The sequence below is a fragment of the Lytechinus variegatus genome, chromosome 9 (genome assembly GCF_018143015.1).
Source record: "Lytechinus variegatus isolate NC3 chromosome 9, Lvar_3.0, whole genome shotgun sequence".
In the NCBI taxonomy this organism is placed as follows: domain Eukaryota; kingdom Metazoa; phylum Echinodermata; class Echinoidea; order Temnopleuroida; family Toxopneustidae; genus Lytechinus; species Lytechinus variegatus.
The window spans coordinates 2,175,001-2,188,368 of NC_054748.1; the positions used below are offsets into that span (position 1 = coordinate 2,175,001).

The 13,368-nt window shown below is 39.2% G+C and overlaps 1 protein-coding gene across 2 annotated transcripts in view; it reads left to right on the forward strand.

Moving 5' to 3' along the window:
- LOC121421021 (homeodomain-interacting protein kinase 2-like) overlaps positions 1-13,368 on the forward strand; it is a 100,488-nt gene that overhangs the window by 9,243 nt on the left and 77,877 nt on the right. For both annotated transcript variants that reach the window (XM_041615606.1, XM_041615607.1), the window contains exon 2: positions 12,046-13,189. In XM_041615606.1, coding sequence (XP_041471540.1) covers positions 12,046-13,189 — 1,144 coding nt within the window. The remainder of the gene's footprint in view (positions 1-12,045; positions 13,190-13,368) is intronic.

Here is a 13,368-nt window from a genome sequence, read left to right on the forward strand (position 1 = left end):
GGATATTGGAGAAGGGATTTTCAGTTGCAGATTATGTGTGGCAAGCCTATGTATGATGTATGTACATGTACAAGTACAGTACATTACCATACATGTACATCATGTCTGATTTGAAATAGTTGCTGTTCAGCATTGTGTGTATATCTACATGTATTATCACTATTACATCATGGAGCTATTACATAGCTCTATGATACATACATGTAGGCCTACAGTATGTGCAATACTGTACACGTACATGTACAGTACATCCATACAAATGCAGGTGTACATTTTAATAGCCGCATATGTTTTTTCATATCTGAACTTTTCCAGCGGGCAAAAATTGTTTTACAATTTTTTTTTCCGGGGGCTACTGTTTAAAAGTTCATTGCCTATTTAATAAAATCTGCAACATTTGATATTTTTTGAATAAAATTGCAATGAATGGGGATTTTCCAGTGCACTTTTTGTCTCACCTGCGAAGCAGAGTGAGACTATAGGCGCCGCTTTTCCGACGGCGGCGGCGGCGTCAACATCAAATCTTAACCTGAGGTTAAGTTTTTGAAATGACATCATAACTTAGAAAGTATATGGACCTAGTTCATGAAACTTGGCCATAAGGTTAATCAAGTATTACTGAACATCCTATTAGAGTTTCACGTCACATGACCAAGGTCAAAGGTCATTTAGGGTCAATGAACTTTGGCCGAATTGGGGATATCTGTTGAATTCCCATCATAACTTTGAAAGTTTATGGATCTGATTCATGAAACTTGGACATAATAGTAATCAAGCATCACTGAATATTTTGTGCAAGTTTCAGGTCTCATGATTAAGGTCAAAGGTCATTTAGGGTCAATGAACTTTGGCCGAATCGGGGGTATCTGTTGAATTACCATCATAACTTTGAAAGTTTATTAGTCTAGTTCATTAAACTTGGACATATGAGTAATCAAATATCACTGAACATCCTGTGCGCGTTTCAGGTCACATGACCAAGGTCAAAGGTCAATGAACTTTGGCCGAATTGGGTGTATCTGTTGAATTACCATCATAACTTTGAAAGTTTATGGATCTGATTCATGAAACTTGTACATAATAGTAATCAAGCATCACTGAATATTTTGTGCAAGTTTCAGGTCTCATCATTTAGGGTCAATGAACTTTGGCCGAATCGGGGGTATCTGTTGAATTACCATCATATCTCTGTAAGTTTATTGGTCTCGTTCATAAAAAGTGGACATAAGAGTAACCATGTATCACTGAACATCTTGTGTGAGTTAGAGTTGTATTCAAAGTCAGCACTGCTGCTATTTTGCAGGTGAGACGGCCAGAGGCATTCCACTTGTTATTTAGTTTCCAGTGCTCTTTTGAGCATTTTGGGTGCTACAGTAAATGGCCCCATCCCCCATGTATTTTTCCCCTGATTTCCAGCCACACTAGTACACTTCATATTCATGAATCACATTTTAAACCATTTTCTATCTACAAAGTACATGTTGCAATAGAATGTGACATTACCTTGATATTTTTCTAGGGGAATTCCCCAGACTACACATGTAATGTACATCTGTATTGCATAATCTGCTGTGGATTCCTATTTATGTTTTATTTCTGACAACTGTATTACTAAAGCGCTTTGATACTTTTTGTGTATAGCGCACAAAAAATAACAGTTATTATTATTATGTACGTACATGTCCATACAGGCCTACATGTACATATCATCGATCCTACTACATGTACATGTAGAAGTACATGATGTACATGTAGGATCCATTAGTACATTTACATGTAGGCATACACGTACAGCATTGCCACCAAAAAAGCAGGCCTGACAACGTGACATTCTTCTGCAATGAGATAGCAAGACCAACAATGTATGGGGTAGTCCTCCCAGGGCTTATCAGACACTGACAGTTGACATTGTTTTCGTGGGCGCCTGGGTGGAAGGGCCCTGCCTGCTATCCCTGTTGAGTTCTGGTATTGGTCTAAAGCCAGATTTGCCCTCGATTCTTAATAGTACATGTATGAACACATCTACATGTACATTGAACAGAAGTTGTGTTCATACAGTATGTACAAAACTACATACACTAAAGCCAAGGATTCTCAAACACCACTTGCAGTCCATCAGTGTATCCAGACGATTACGCCTCAGAAATGGTCAAAAGAGCCCTCGAAAAAAGAGCCATGGATAATTGCCATCCACTGCATTGTTGAAAGTTTTTTTTTGTTGTACAGATTTCGCAGCAGGTTGTGGGGAAAAATGCCTGGCATTGAGGGGGGGGGGGTGGTTCCGTTCCCTTGAACCATGTCAGGGGACCCTTAAGCAAGTTCTGAAATGAGACTAGTCATACATGTAAAGAGCAGTGGGACCGAGCAAGTAAGGATGCATATAGTTTTTATCTGATGTCTGACTCACTCTTGATCGATGATACAACTACTCAAAATTAGCTCTCAAAGATCAATTTGATATGAAATAAGCATTAGAAAGTCATTATGCACTAGTAAAGTTATGGTTGAAGTTGATGCAGGGAGGAATGGGGGGGGGGGGGGGTGTTGGGTTGTGTTTGCATGTTCACAAAGGTGCAATGAAGCATGATTTCAATAATTTTGTTTGAACCTGGTATTTGCTGGGGCATTTCTTCACTTGAACCTTGTAAACAAATTGAATTTAACCCCCCCCCCAAAAAAACAAGGGAATAATTTTCCTGGTTATCGCATCGTAATTTGCCCTACATTTTTTAAAGACTGCTACATGTATGCATAAAAGTCTTTAATATAGCATACTTTTACATAGGACTGTACATTACTTTTTAATAGTTGAGATGTTTTCTCTATGACCAAAAACGCTATTAAAATTTTTAAAGCAAAATTACATGTATTCCCTGTGAATGACTTTACATGTACGAACGATTGGAACATGTTAGGTGCAAAGGCAGCTACAAGGGATGTCATAGAATAAGCACAAGGAAGGATTACCAGTTGTGCGTAAATTTGCTCGCAATTTTAACGAACAGCTTTATGAAACGCCCACCTTCCAATGATGCATTGCAGTCATCTGATTTCCTGAGACCACTTTTGGTTTGAAAAAGTTCGCCTGGTTGTTTATTGATATCATGAAAGTTGACTGAAATTCCTATGACATCATGTGATCTCTTTTGAACTCTAACGACATGTACATGTATAATTGAAGAAAAAACAACAATTATATTGCACTATTCAGAATGCATGATTGTTGCAAAGTCAATGCATTCAATCTTCAATGATTTATGATCAGTACATGTAGCTACATGTACATGCAGCTATTATGTCAAGGGGAGGGGGTAATTTTTCACTAGGACCAGGGGCAATTGTTCTCTCCCATATGCCACCCAACTGGAAAAAAAGTGATGCTGAAATTCCCACAAGCTCTGTTGTAAACTGTAATGTAACAGATTTGGGCTGATGAAGCTTGATTAAAAAAAATATTTCCAGGAAAAAAAAGAGGGAAAGTTCCCTTTCCTGGAGCCCAGAACTACAGTGTACATGTACATACATGTATGGGGCTTGTTTGATACCTTGCGCGTATGCACTTTATATATCAATTACTGATGAAAATGCTCCCACCCCCAAATAGAAAAATAGATCTACCTTTCTCAGAACTGTACCCTATCTTTAAACCGGGGAGAGTTTGCACGATGTCAATATTTTTGCGTAATTGTTTGGTGTGCGGGCCAAAGATCATTCATTTTATCTAGATTGGGATGACAGAACAATTGAATTCGGATTCCAATAGGACATTACATGTAGATCCACTAGGTAACTTGTGTACAGATCTGAGACAGATCGGTCTGATGTACGGTGAGACATGTGACTTGTGTTGGCATGAAATAAGATTTTGAAATGACATTTAGAAGGGGTCCTCAAACAATGAAAAGGGGCAATGTACTATATAAACAAAAATAGCTATAACATGGCTACATGTATGAACATTCTGTAAATACATGTAGGTATACATAAACTATTAATCTGCTAAAATGTAACATGTTTGATATTAAATTGGATAATGTCAAATGCAGAATGGTGCCGTTTCCAGCATTTTTTAAAGGGCCATTGTCCTTTGAATGATTGACACTGTGGCTGTATTTTATATGAATTACAAAATTTGAAATCTAGACATGATGCCAACAATTGAACTTAAATAGCAATTTTTCAGTGACATTTTTTTCTCAAAATTTGTTAAGATTTTTTAGGGTTATAGGGGGAGAATGCCTGTTGCCGTCAAGTACTTTTTTTGAAAGAAATATTTTTTTCACATTGGGATACACTTGGCAAGTTTAGCTCTGTCGCCATGTACATGTACATGGAGTCCCATTAAAGCTTGTGTATAGTTTTGGTAAATCCACCAAAATGCACCTTATCACTATTCCAATTCATTGCTAGCTAATATGAAAGGATATGCCTTATAACAGTTATGATGTGGAGGATATGAAATGAAAATGTGTTCTACAGGATAAATTTTGCAATTTTACATGGAAATTTAACTTGATCGGGTCACCCGATCAAATTAAAATATCTGTGTGTTTTTGTCTTTCAATTAAATCCTATTCCAAATCATGGAATGGGCTGAAACTTTCAAGATATGTTCCTTGTCTGTAACTTTTGGATATTTAATCACTAAATTTATAAGATAAGTGCTTGAATGCCCATTTTTTCTAATTTAAAACAAGCATCGCCGAGAGAGGGCGCTATATATCCAAGATTTGAATATTTGAAATTTTCTCAGAGAAGTGCAGTTGGAAAAATATCTAACGGTCTCTACGCTTCAGTATAAGACTGTCATATTAGATGATATTCGATTATCAATCACATTATTGACCCTTTACCAAAGCTATACACAGGCTTTAAGTATGTTACAGTACATATTTTATTAGAGCTAGACTACATGTACGTATAGCTACAGCCGAGTGCGGACAGCTTGCAAATGGCTTGTTTCCTGTCCCCTCTAGCCCTGGCCGGATTACGAGCGAAGGGGGACTCGGGAGAAAGAGAGAGAGACAGAGCGCGGCCAAAAATAGATCCCCGCTAGCCAGCGCTTGGATCCGTCAACTTCAAAACAAGATGACGTCCTCAAAAGTCGGACAGGGGGGAATGGTGAGGTATGTGTACGCATGACTCGCCTGGCCATTGGAGGGAGCCTGATAGACGGTAGGATCATTTATCACCGATTTGGACTTTCTCTGATCTCCTCGCATCTGTTTGTGTGGCCGATTTTGGCTGATCGCTCGGAATGGTTTGCGCCTGTCAACTTGACCTTTTGACCCCTCGTGTCCATTCCGGTATGGGGCAGATGAAAACTTTTACACCTGGATTTACAACCTTGGGTAGGCCTACATGTATGCAAAGCGTGCATGTAAATTGACTGATTTCACAAGCAAATCTATTTTGATTTCACAAGTATAAAAATATCTTTGTATGGCTTTGAATTTGTGATCTGTTTGAATAAAATAAGAAATGTACAATGCATTGTACTGCCTAAATTATGCATGTATGTACAGTACAATTGATCCGATCATCGCAAATATGGATGGCCAGCAATGTCAACATCTACTGTGTATCTTTGTTCAAAGTATTTTCTAGTTATGATCTATATTCATGCATTCATTGTTCTCTTGAAAATTCACATGCACTTCTCTTTGCATACAATGGACATTATGCAAAATTTCCTGTAGAAAAGAATTATGACACTGATAGATATTCGTAGAGTTACGATGGATCGGATCAATCGTAACTCTTTGTAAAGACGGGGGCTCAGAAATTCCCCATTCCCTGCCATACAGTGCAAGTTTATCCAATATTCCAGAATCACTCTGTACATTGTGTAAAGTTAAAAGTAGCCGCCCCCCCCCACCTCCAAAAATATTTATGAACTTTTTTTTGCCTGGTATGCTGGCATACGAGGGGAAAGTCCAGTGGTCATGAGCACATGCAATGCAATGGATTTTTAAAATAAAAAATATGGAAAAGGGGAAATTATAAAGGTCTTTTTTTAATATTAGGCTTCCTCCTCAATATTCCTCACACGACACTGTACATTTATGTGTAGTTTTCCATGTTTTGAGTGTGAAATCTCTGACCTTTTATAATGTACTACTGTGACTACATGTACACTTGCACATGTACACACAGCAGGCCTATAGGCTCTAACAGCTCCGTATTGAGATTTCTACATCAAAAGCCTATGTTATGGGGGGCAATCCTACGAAAGCCCTTGAACTGCTCAATGTTCAGAGTCCTACATGTAGGCTGCGGTTTCCTGCTCAGTCCAGGAAGGTCACATGATCGAACGATGAGTGAGTGCAGATAGGCCGTCTCATGACGCAGGGAAACCCAAACGAGGTCATGGAATAGCCCCTCATCAGTGAATAAGTTGCCATTTTGCATCCTGTTTATATGATTTTAAGTTGAGAATAATATGTATGTATGTGCCCAGAGCATGAAGATGCAGATCATTTTACATGCAGATTATTAAGGGAATCGATGTTTGTCTTCACGTTGGACGGGAATTTTATAAATAAAAACTTTTCCAGTGCTGCTTTTGGTGCTCAATAGCCAAACTTTGTGACATATTAATTACAGTTCTTCCTGATAAACTTTTTGAACTTGTTCACCCCTTTTACAGTATGTTGGACCTGATATTATGCTCGAAGTCGAAAGGTTTTTTTTTATAAAATTTTCTGGCACTGCTTTTGGGGCTAAACATTTTGTGACATGGTAGGGCCTGTTATACAAGTGCATGTGCGTATTTTAAAACACTGAACCAGTGTTTTTAAAATGATCAGTTGGTAGAGCGTCCGTCTCACAACCAGGAGGTCGGGGGTTCAAACCTTGGGTACGTCAGACCAAAGAGTTGCCGCTAGGGATAGAGCCTCGTCCATCTGGCTCGGCACAGTGGCTGCCGGGCCCATGATCGATTGGACAAAACAAATTTTCTGAGTATTTCATATCTGGTGTCCACTTCGAACAATAAAAAAAGATGGATAAAAAAAAATGTTTGAACTTCACTTGGTCATGCCTTTGAAAGCTTATTCGCCTGAATAATTCTTTAATTTTTTCCTTCCTGATAATGCCATTTATCTTCATGTATAGGTTTACATGGAATCTGCTACACTGGACTTCCTCCAGAAATTCAAGAAAGAATAAGATTGTGCTTGTCAGGATTAAGGTATTAAAGGGATTAAAGGATTACTTCTCTAATTAGTCAGCTGTTAATCTTTTAGCAAGGTGAATGTAGTAGGCCTACATGCAGTTCCACCTGGCTACAACTTCACCATAGAACTGTACATGGTCAATCACAATGAAGATAAGAGACTGTCCTGTGCATGTGTTGCATTTCTCCTTCCTTAAATACACCTGTAAATATTGCACCCCTTGTACTTTTTGAATACTTGAACAAATTAACTCAAGAGTCCCTTTCATCCCCTCCCTATGTAACCCCTTTTTAATCCTCTCACTGCATACCCCCCCTCTTCCCCTGTGTAGCCCCTTTTTAATCCATTGTGTCCTTCAAGCAGTAAATGGGCCCTCACCAATCAATTGTTCAATTAAAAATAGTTGATCCTTTATTCTGTCTATGTTTTAGTCTTGGAGGAGGCCAGACCCACTGTACATTAGAACAAAAACTCATTACAGATGATAAGTCTCCTCTTTAAGACTTTTATATAGATGCTACTTGCACTTGCACCAGTCTGCAATTTCAGACTCTAATTGACACGTGAGCCAAAATCGTGTCTTGAGTGAAGACTAGGCTCCAAACTCTCTTGTCTGTGTCAAATATAGAGCCAGCCATAGTGAAGCTACATGTATATGCACATGTACATAGTCTCACTACCGCAGACTCTGTGTTTATGCACTATGCAATTTGCGGAAATCAAGGGTCTGCGCCTGCAGGCTAACTTTGTAACTCCTCCTTTCTCTGACCTGCCATCTTAGAGTAGTCTGCAAGGACAGACTCCTGTTTGACATTTCAACCAAGAGTCTAGAGTGAAGACTAGCCTCCAGAGACTGTCTGTGTGCCAGCCACAGTATTGAACATACATAGTCCCACTAATTCAGACTCAACGTCATGCATGATGCGAATTGCAAAAGACATGGGTCTGTGCCTTCAGACTAATTGCTGATCTACTCTGTAAGTTCCTATAACGAAGGAAAGGGGGGGGGGGGGGTCATCACTAGGCCAATTCATCCTTCTTTTTTCACTTCACCCTGTGGGTCCTTTTTATCTTTATTGATTTTTTTTTGCACACTCTGACCAACATGTACCATGTAGAGAATTAAGTGTGTTTTAAAAAGGGGATGATCTATATTTGAAGGTCCAGTCCCTCCCTGGTCAGTGCGGTTGAAAAAAAGTCTTGCTTTCTCGTTTCTCCAATGGCTCTTTAAAGACCTTCTGCATTTTGGGGTGTAAATTGGTAAACATCAGGCAAAGAGATCATATTTTGTGTACGGTATGAGGGCTATTTTCCCTTTGTGAAGTTCTACATTTTGGATTTGAAACCAATATGAAGTTTTGGGTAGGCCCGTTTCGGGTACACGTGTACACTCACGGTCAAGTCAGTGCACGTGTACTAAATTCCATCACCGTGTACACGGTAGCATCTGCATAAAGCTTGCATGGGACTGTAAAGTCAGTGAACAAGCTCACAGCCTCACATTAATTCTTAGTTCCAAGACACTGCACATGTTTTAATCACTAATATGTCAATATATATTTCAATTAATCTAGAGTGAGTTTACTTCCAAAATCGCCGATTTAATCCACATTTATTCTGGAGACTCAAGTTTTTGTACCACACGAAATGGGTATGCTCCGGTCAGTGCAGGGCCCTAGTTAGCGCCGACGTTCGTTGGATGCGCAATTTGCATACTGTACCGTACATACATGTACATGCACATGCTGCAGAATTGAGTGTAACTTAAGTTATCGATTGATTTTCATTATTTCAATGCCAATTTGAGGAGCGTGTGTTTGTAGGCTTGTAGCACATGTGTATGAGCGTGTAACACGTAACGAGACTCTCAAAAGCGTTCTTCAATCACTTTTAGAGCCAATTTGAGAATCACCAATTGCGACAGCGATCATTGCTCCAGTTACGTGTTATACGCTCATAAACATATGCTACAAGCCTCCAAACACACGCTCCTCAAATTGGCAATAAAATAATGAAAATCAATCAATAACTTCAGTTACACTTAATTCTGCAGCGATCTGTGCATGCATGTACGGTACAGTATGCAAAATGCGCATCCAACGAACGTCGGCGCTAACTAGGGCCCTGCACTGATTTACTTTTGCATTCTTTATTAATTTAATGCGCTGCTAAGCTGAGTAAACTTTTTAATTGCACCAATTTTTGTGGATTGATACTTCTAACTTCTCAGGTAAGCTTTAAAACCGTGACTTAGGCTACATGTAGGAACATACTGTAACTCACTCTCACTCAGTGTTTACAACGTGTACACGACCGAAAAACACGCCGTGTACACGTGCATCAAAAATGGACTTTCAAACCGGGCCTAGTTTTGGGTACACTGTACCATTTTTGAATTAACACAAGGGCCCCCTGGCAACACAAAGGTTAAAGAGAAATGCCAGTAGTTGCAGTAAACACTGATTTCATGAGAAAGTCTGTAAATCCAGGCTTAATTGTCAGTATATCATCGAGGATCTACATCTGGTACAGTTACATAAACTGAACTTTGTGAAATCTTGAAATCTACGCTGAAAAATGTTCACACTGAAAATCACCAACACAGATAGGAACACGTGGGACAGTGTATTATTATTGCTGGAATAAAGACCCGACGGAAGTGACCGAATCCGCGCTTATTTTGCTTATTTCTCAGCAATTACACAATTTCTTCAAGAATCCTTTGGCACATATTTTTTATTCATACAAACAGACACTTGGGTGGTCATTATATTAGATTCTGTAAAAAGTCATTTTGAGATCGTTACCAATACTGGAATTTAGCTTTAAATAGCGATTAATTTAAGCCCTGAATTTGGGTGTCATATGAGTTAATAAATGGTATGTTTACTGTAGGGATTGTGCCCCAATTGGCCCTCCATGGTTAAACCATAACTTAAGTTCAGAATACGGGTAATAGGGTACATGTACATGTAATTTACATGAAAACATCCAATAATAACATAACATTTCATCCACTGTTTTTGTTTTGGTTGTAATATTAATGCATGTCAATTCACAAAGAAGGAAGAAAGCAACAAGCTTTTATTCATAAACCAGTTAATCTTTCTACATGTATATTCAATCTCCTTGTGTTCAAAATAAACAATGGCTATCGGTAATCACTGTGTTATTATATTCAAATTCATAGAAGTAGTGAATTACCACGGCAGCGCTCGTTCTATTTCTAGAACCATTGATTTCATCAAAGTACCCATATTTAGCAGATCCAGTCCCCAAAATAGCGACAAGGACATCTCAGGAATAGATTTTGCTGGGGGATGGAGGGATTGTGATATTTTTAATTTGATCTCCATTGTGTTGTACTAATTTTATATGCATGTACATTATACTTTGTATCGAATGTACATGTAGTGCAGTCCTTCACGTTTATAATTTCGTGGAGCTCAACAGATCGCTCTCCTTAATTTTTTGAGGAGCTCGATTGAGCTCCTCAGAATCGCTCTCCTTGATAAGCTCAAATCAATTCAATACAATACATGTTTGATAAATTGTAGATTTTTCGTAACATTGTATATGCAATAGCTAAGTAGCTATCAATTAATCTGTGGTGAAACTAGGCCTGGGTCAATATGTTTACAAAATATTTTGCTCCTGCTAAAAAAAAAATGAAAAAAAAATAAAATGAATAAATAAAAAAAATATAAAAATGCTAAAATTTCACATTTTACATCTTTAAATTCATGAAATGGCCAATTATTTTCCATAATTTCTTGAAATTATATTGATTTAGTTGAAACTATCAGAAAAATGAAAAATATTCACCTCTTTTTCCGACTCTGATTTGAACTTACTCTCTGTAAATATTGTAGTCCCACATTTAGACTTCAATGGTGTTGACATGAAAATCTACAAATGGGACTACAATATTTACCAAGTTCAAATTCAAATCGGAGTCGGGAAAGAGGTGAATATTCTTCATTTTTCTGATAGTTTTCAACTAAATCAAGATAATTTCAAGGAATTATGGAAAATAGATGGCCATTTCATGGATTTAAAGATGTAAAATGTGAAATTTTAGCATTTTTTTGTAAATTTCATTTTTATTATTTTTTTATAGGAGCGTAATTTTTTGGTCTCCTTATTTTTTTTAGGAGCGCAGTAGGAGTGCCAGCGCGATCGCACTTCTCAAAAATGAAGGTCTGGTAGTGCCATGATATTAGATTTTGCATTAATAGGCCTATTACCTGTACAGTGTACAGGTAAACATTATGTGTACAAAGAAGAGATTATCACAAGGAAGGAAGTATAAATGACGAGGATGTCACAAAAAATGATTTGTGCGTGTGTGTTTGTTTTTGCACATGTACAGGTACATGTACAACAGCTTTCCTCTAATTAAATGTACATGTACATGTATGCTTGTTTTTTCTTTGTACATGTAGTTTGATGAAAGTTTTGTCCACTGTTATTGAGGAAGGAATGTGAAAAATTATAGCAATGAATTGTAATTGAGTGAAACTTCTGTGTATCATTGGTCGCAGAATACATGTGACAAGTGTTCTTTTATGAGGTTGGATCTTATAGTGTAAAGGCGCTTGCTGAAAGAATTGCATATGAATGCCAACTAAATGAAATTATACACAACCTTTTCCAGCAGAACTGTTTATTTGGGACTTCATAGGTTTGATTGGTTGAGTCAAACCACATTCAAGGGAAACGGAAAGTGCAGTATGTTTGTAATTTGCTTTCGGAAGGAAAGTCGAACGAATGAATGAGTTGCATGTATTTGTAGGTTGCGATATAGTGCTATAGAATCTTGAATTTAAACGAAAAGTATTTTTCTATTTTCTGTCTCTTGCTCCAGGTATGTCATCCCTCAACCGGAGCGCAAACTTTGGTTCACAGTCCAGCGCCTTTTGTTCCTTCAAGAAGAATCACATTGACCATGTCGCTGCTGCAACGCACCAGCTGCGACAGTGCGCATCCAACAACAATGACGTTATAGTAACGACCAACCCCCACACCGGGGTCTCCACATCCACAAGCACCTTACGGACAGTCCCTTTGACAGATTCAAATTCACAAGACCCGGTGCTCCTGGAGTCCACCTCCAAGAGCAGCGGGTCTTCATCAAACCGAAGAACTCAGAACGTCATTCAGGCGTCGACGGTCAGACTGTTGGATACGTACCAGAAATGCGGGTTGAAACGGAAGAGCGAGGAAACTTTGGATAACCACCGTCAGTACAGCAGCACGAGGCACGACCGACACGAGCGGCAAGAACGGACTAACCGTAACGAGTACAAAGAAGGGACGGAACGTAGCGATAAGCATGAGAAAGCACACACGTCAAACCATTCAAGTAAAGCAACAACAAGCAATGCCAACACGGCAACGAACTCAAATAAGAATGCGAATTCTTCTAAGAAGAGTTCGTCGGGCGGGGAAGGCGATTATCAGTTGGTGCAGCACGAGGTACTGTGTTCATTAACGAACAGTTATGAAGTGTTGGAGTTCCTTGGGAGAGGGACGTTCGGGCAGGTGGTCAAGTGCTGGAAGCGCGGGACCAATGAAATCGTAGCCATCAAGATCCTAAAGAACCACCCCTCCTACGCGCGGCAGGGACAGATTGAGGTCAGCATCCTAGCGCGGCTCAGCGCCGAGAACGCCGACGACTTCAACTTGGTGCGCGCCTACGAGTACTTCCAGCATAAAAACCACACGTGCCTCGTGTTTGAACTCCTCGAAAAGAACCTTTATGATTTCCTCAAGCAGAGTAAGTTCCGCCCCCTCCCCCTGAAACACATCCGCCCCACCCTCCAACAGGTACTGGTCGCTCTTCTCAAGTTGAAGACCCTTGGTTTGATTCATGCGGACTTGAAACCCGAAAACATCATGCTGGTGGACCCCGTCCGTCAGCCGTACCGCGTGAAAGTCATCGACTTCGGGTCGGCGAGTCACGTCTCGAAAGCAGTGTGTTCAACGTATCTCCAATCAAGATATTACAGGTGAGCCAACCAGTCTGTTTATAATATTTTTTCATGGTAATTGTGTGAGATGGTGAAGTCAGGGCCTCCATCTTACAAAGAGATGAAGTTGTTCCGATCAACCACAACTTTGGAAAGCCAGCAGCGCCAACATATAAAAATGCATGTTTGTTAAAGCTTGTGTATAGTTTTGGTAAATC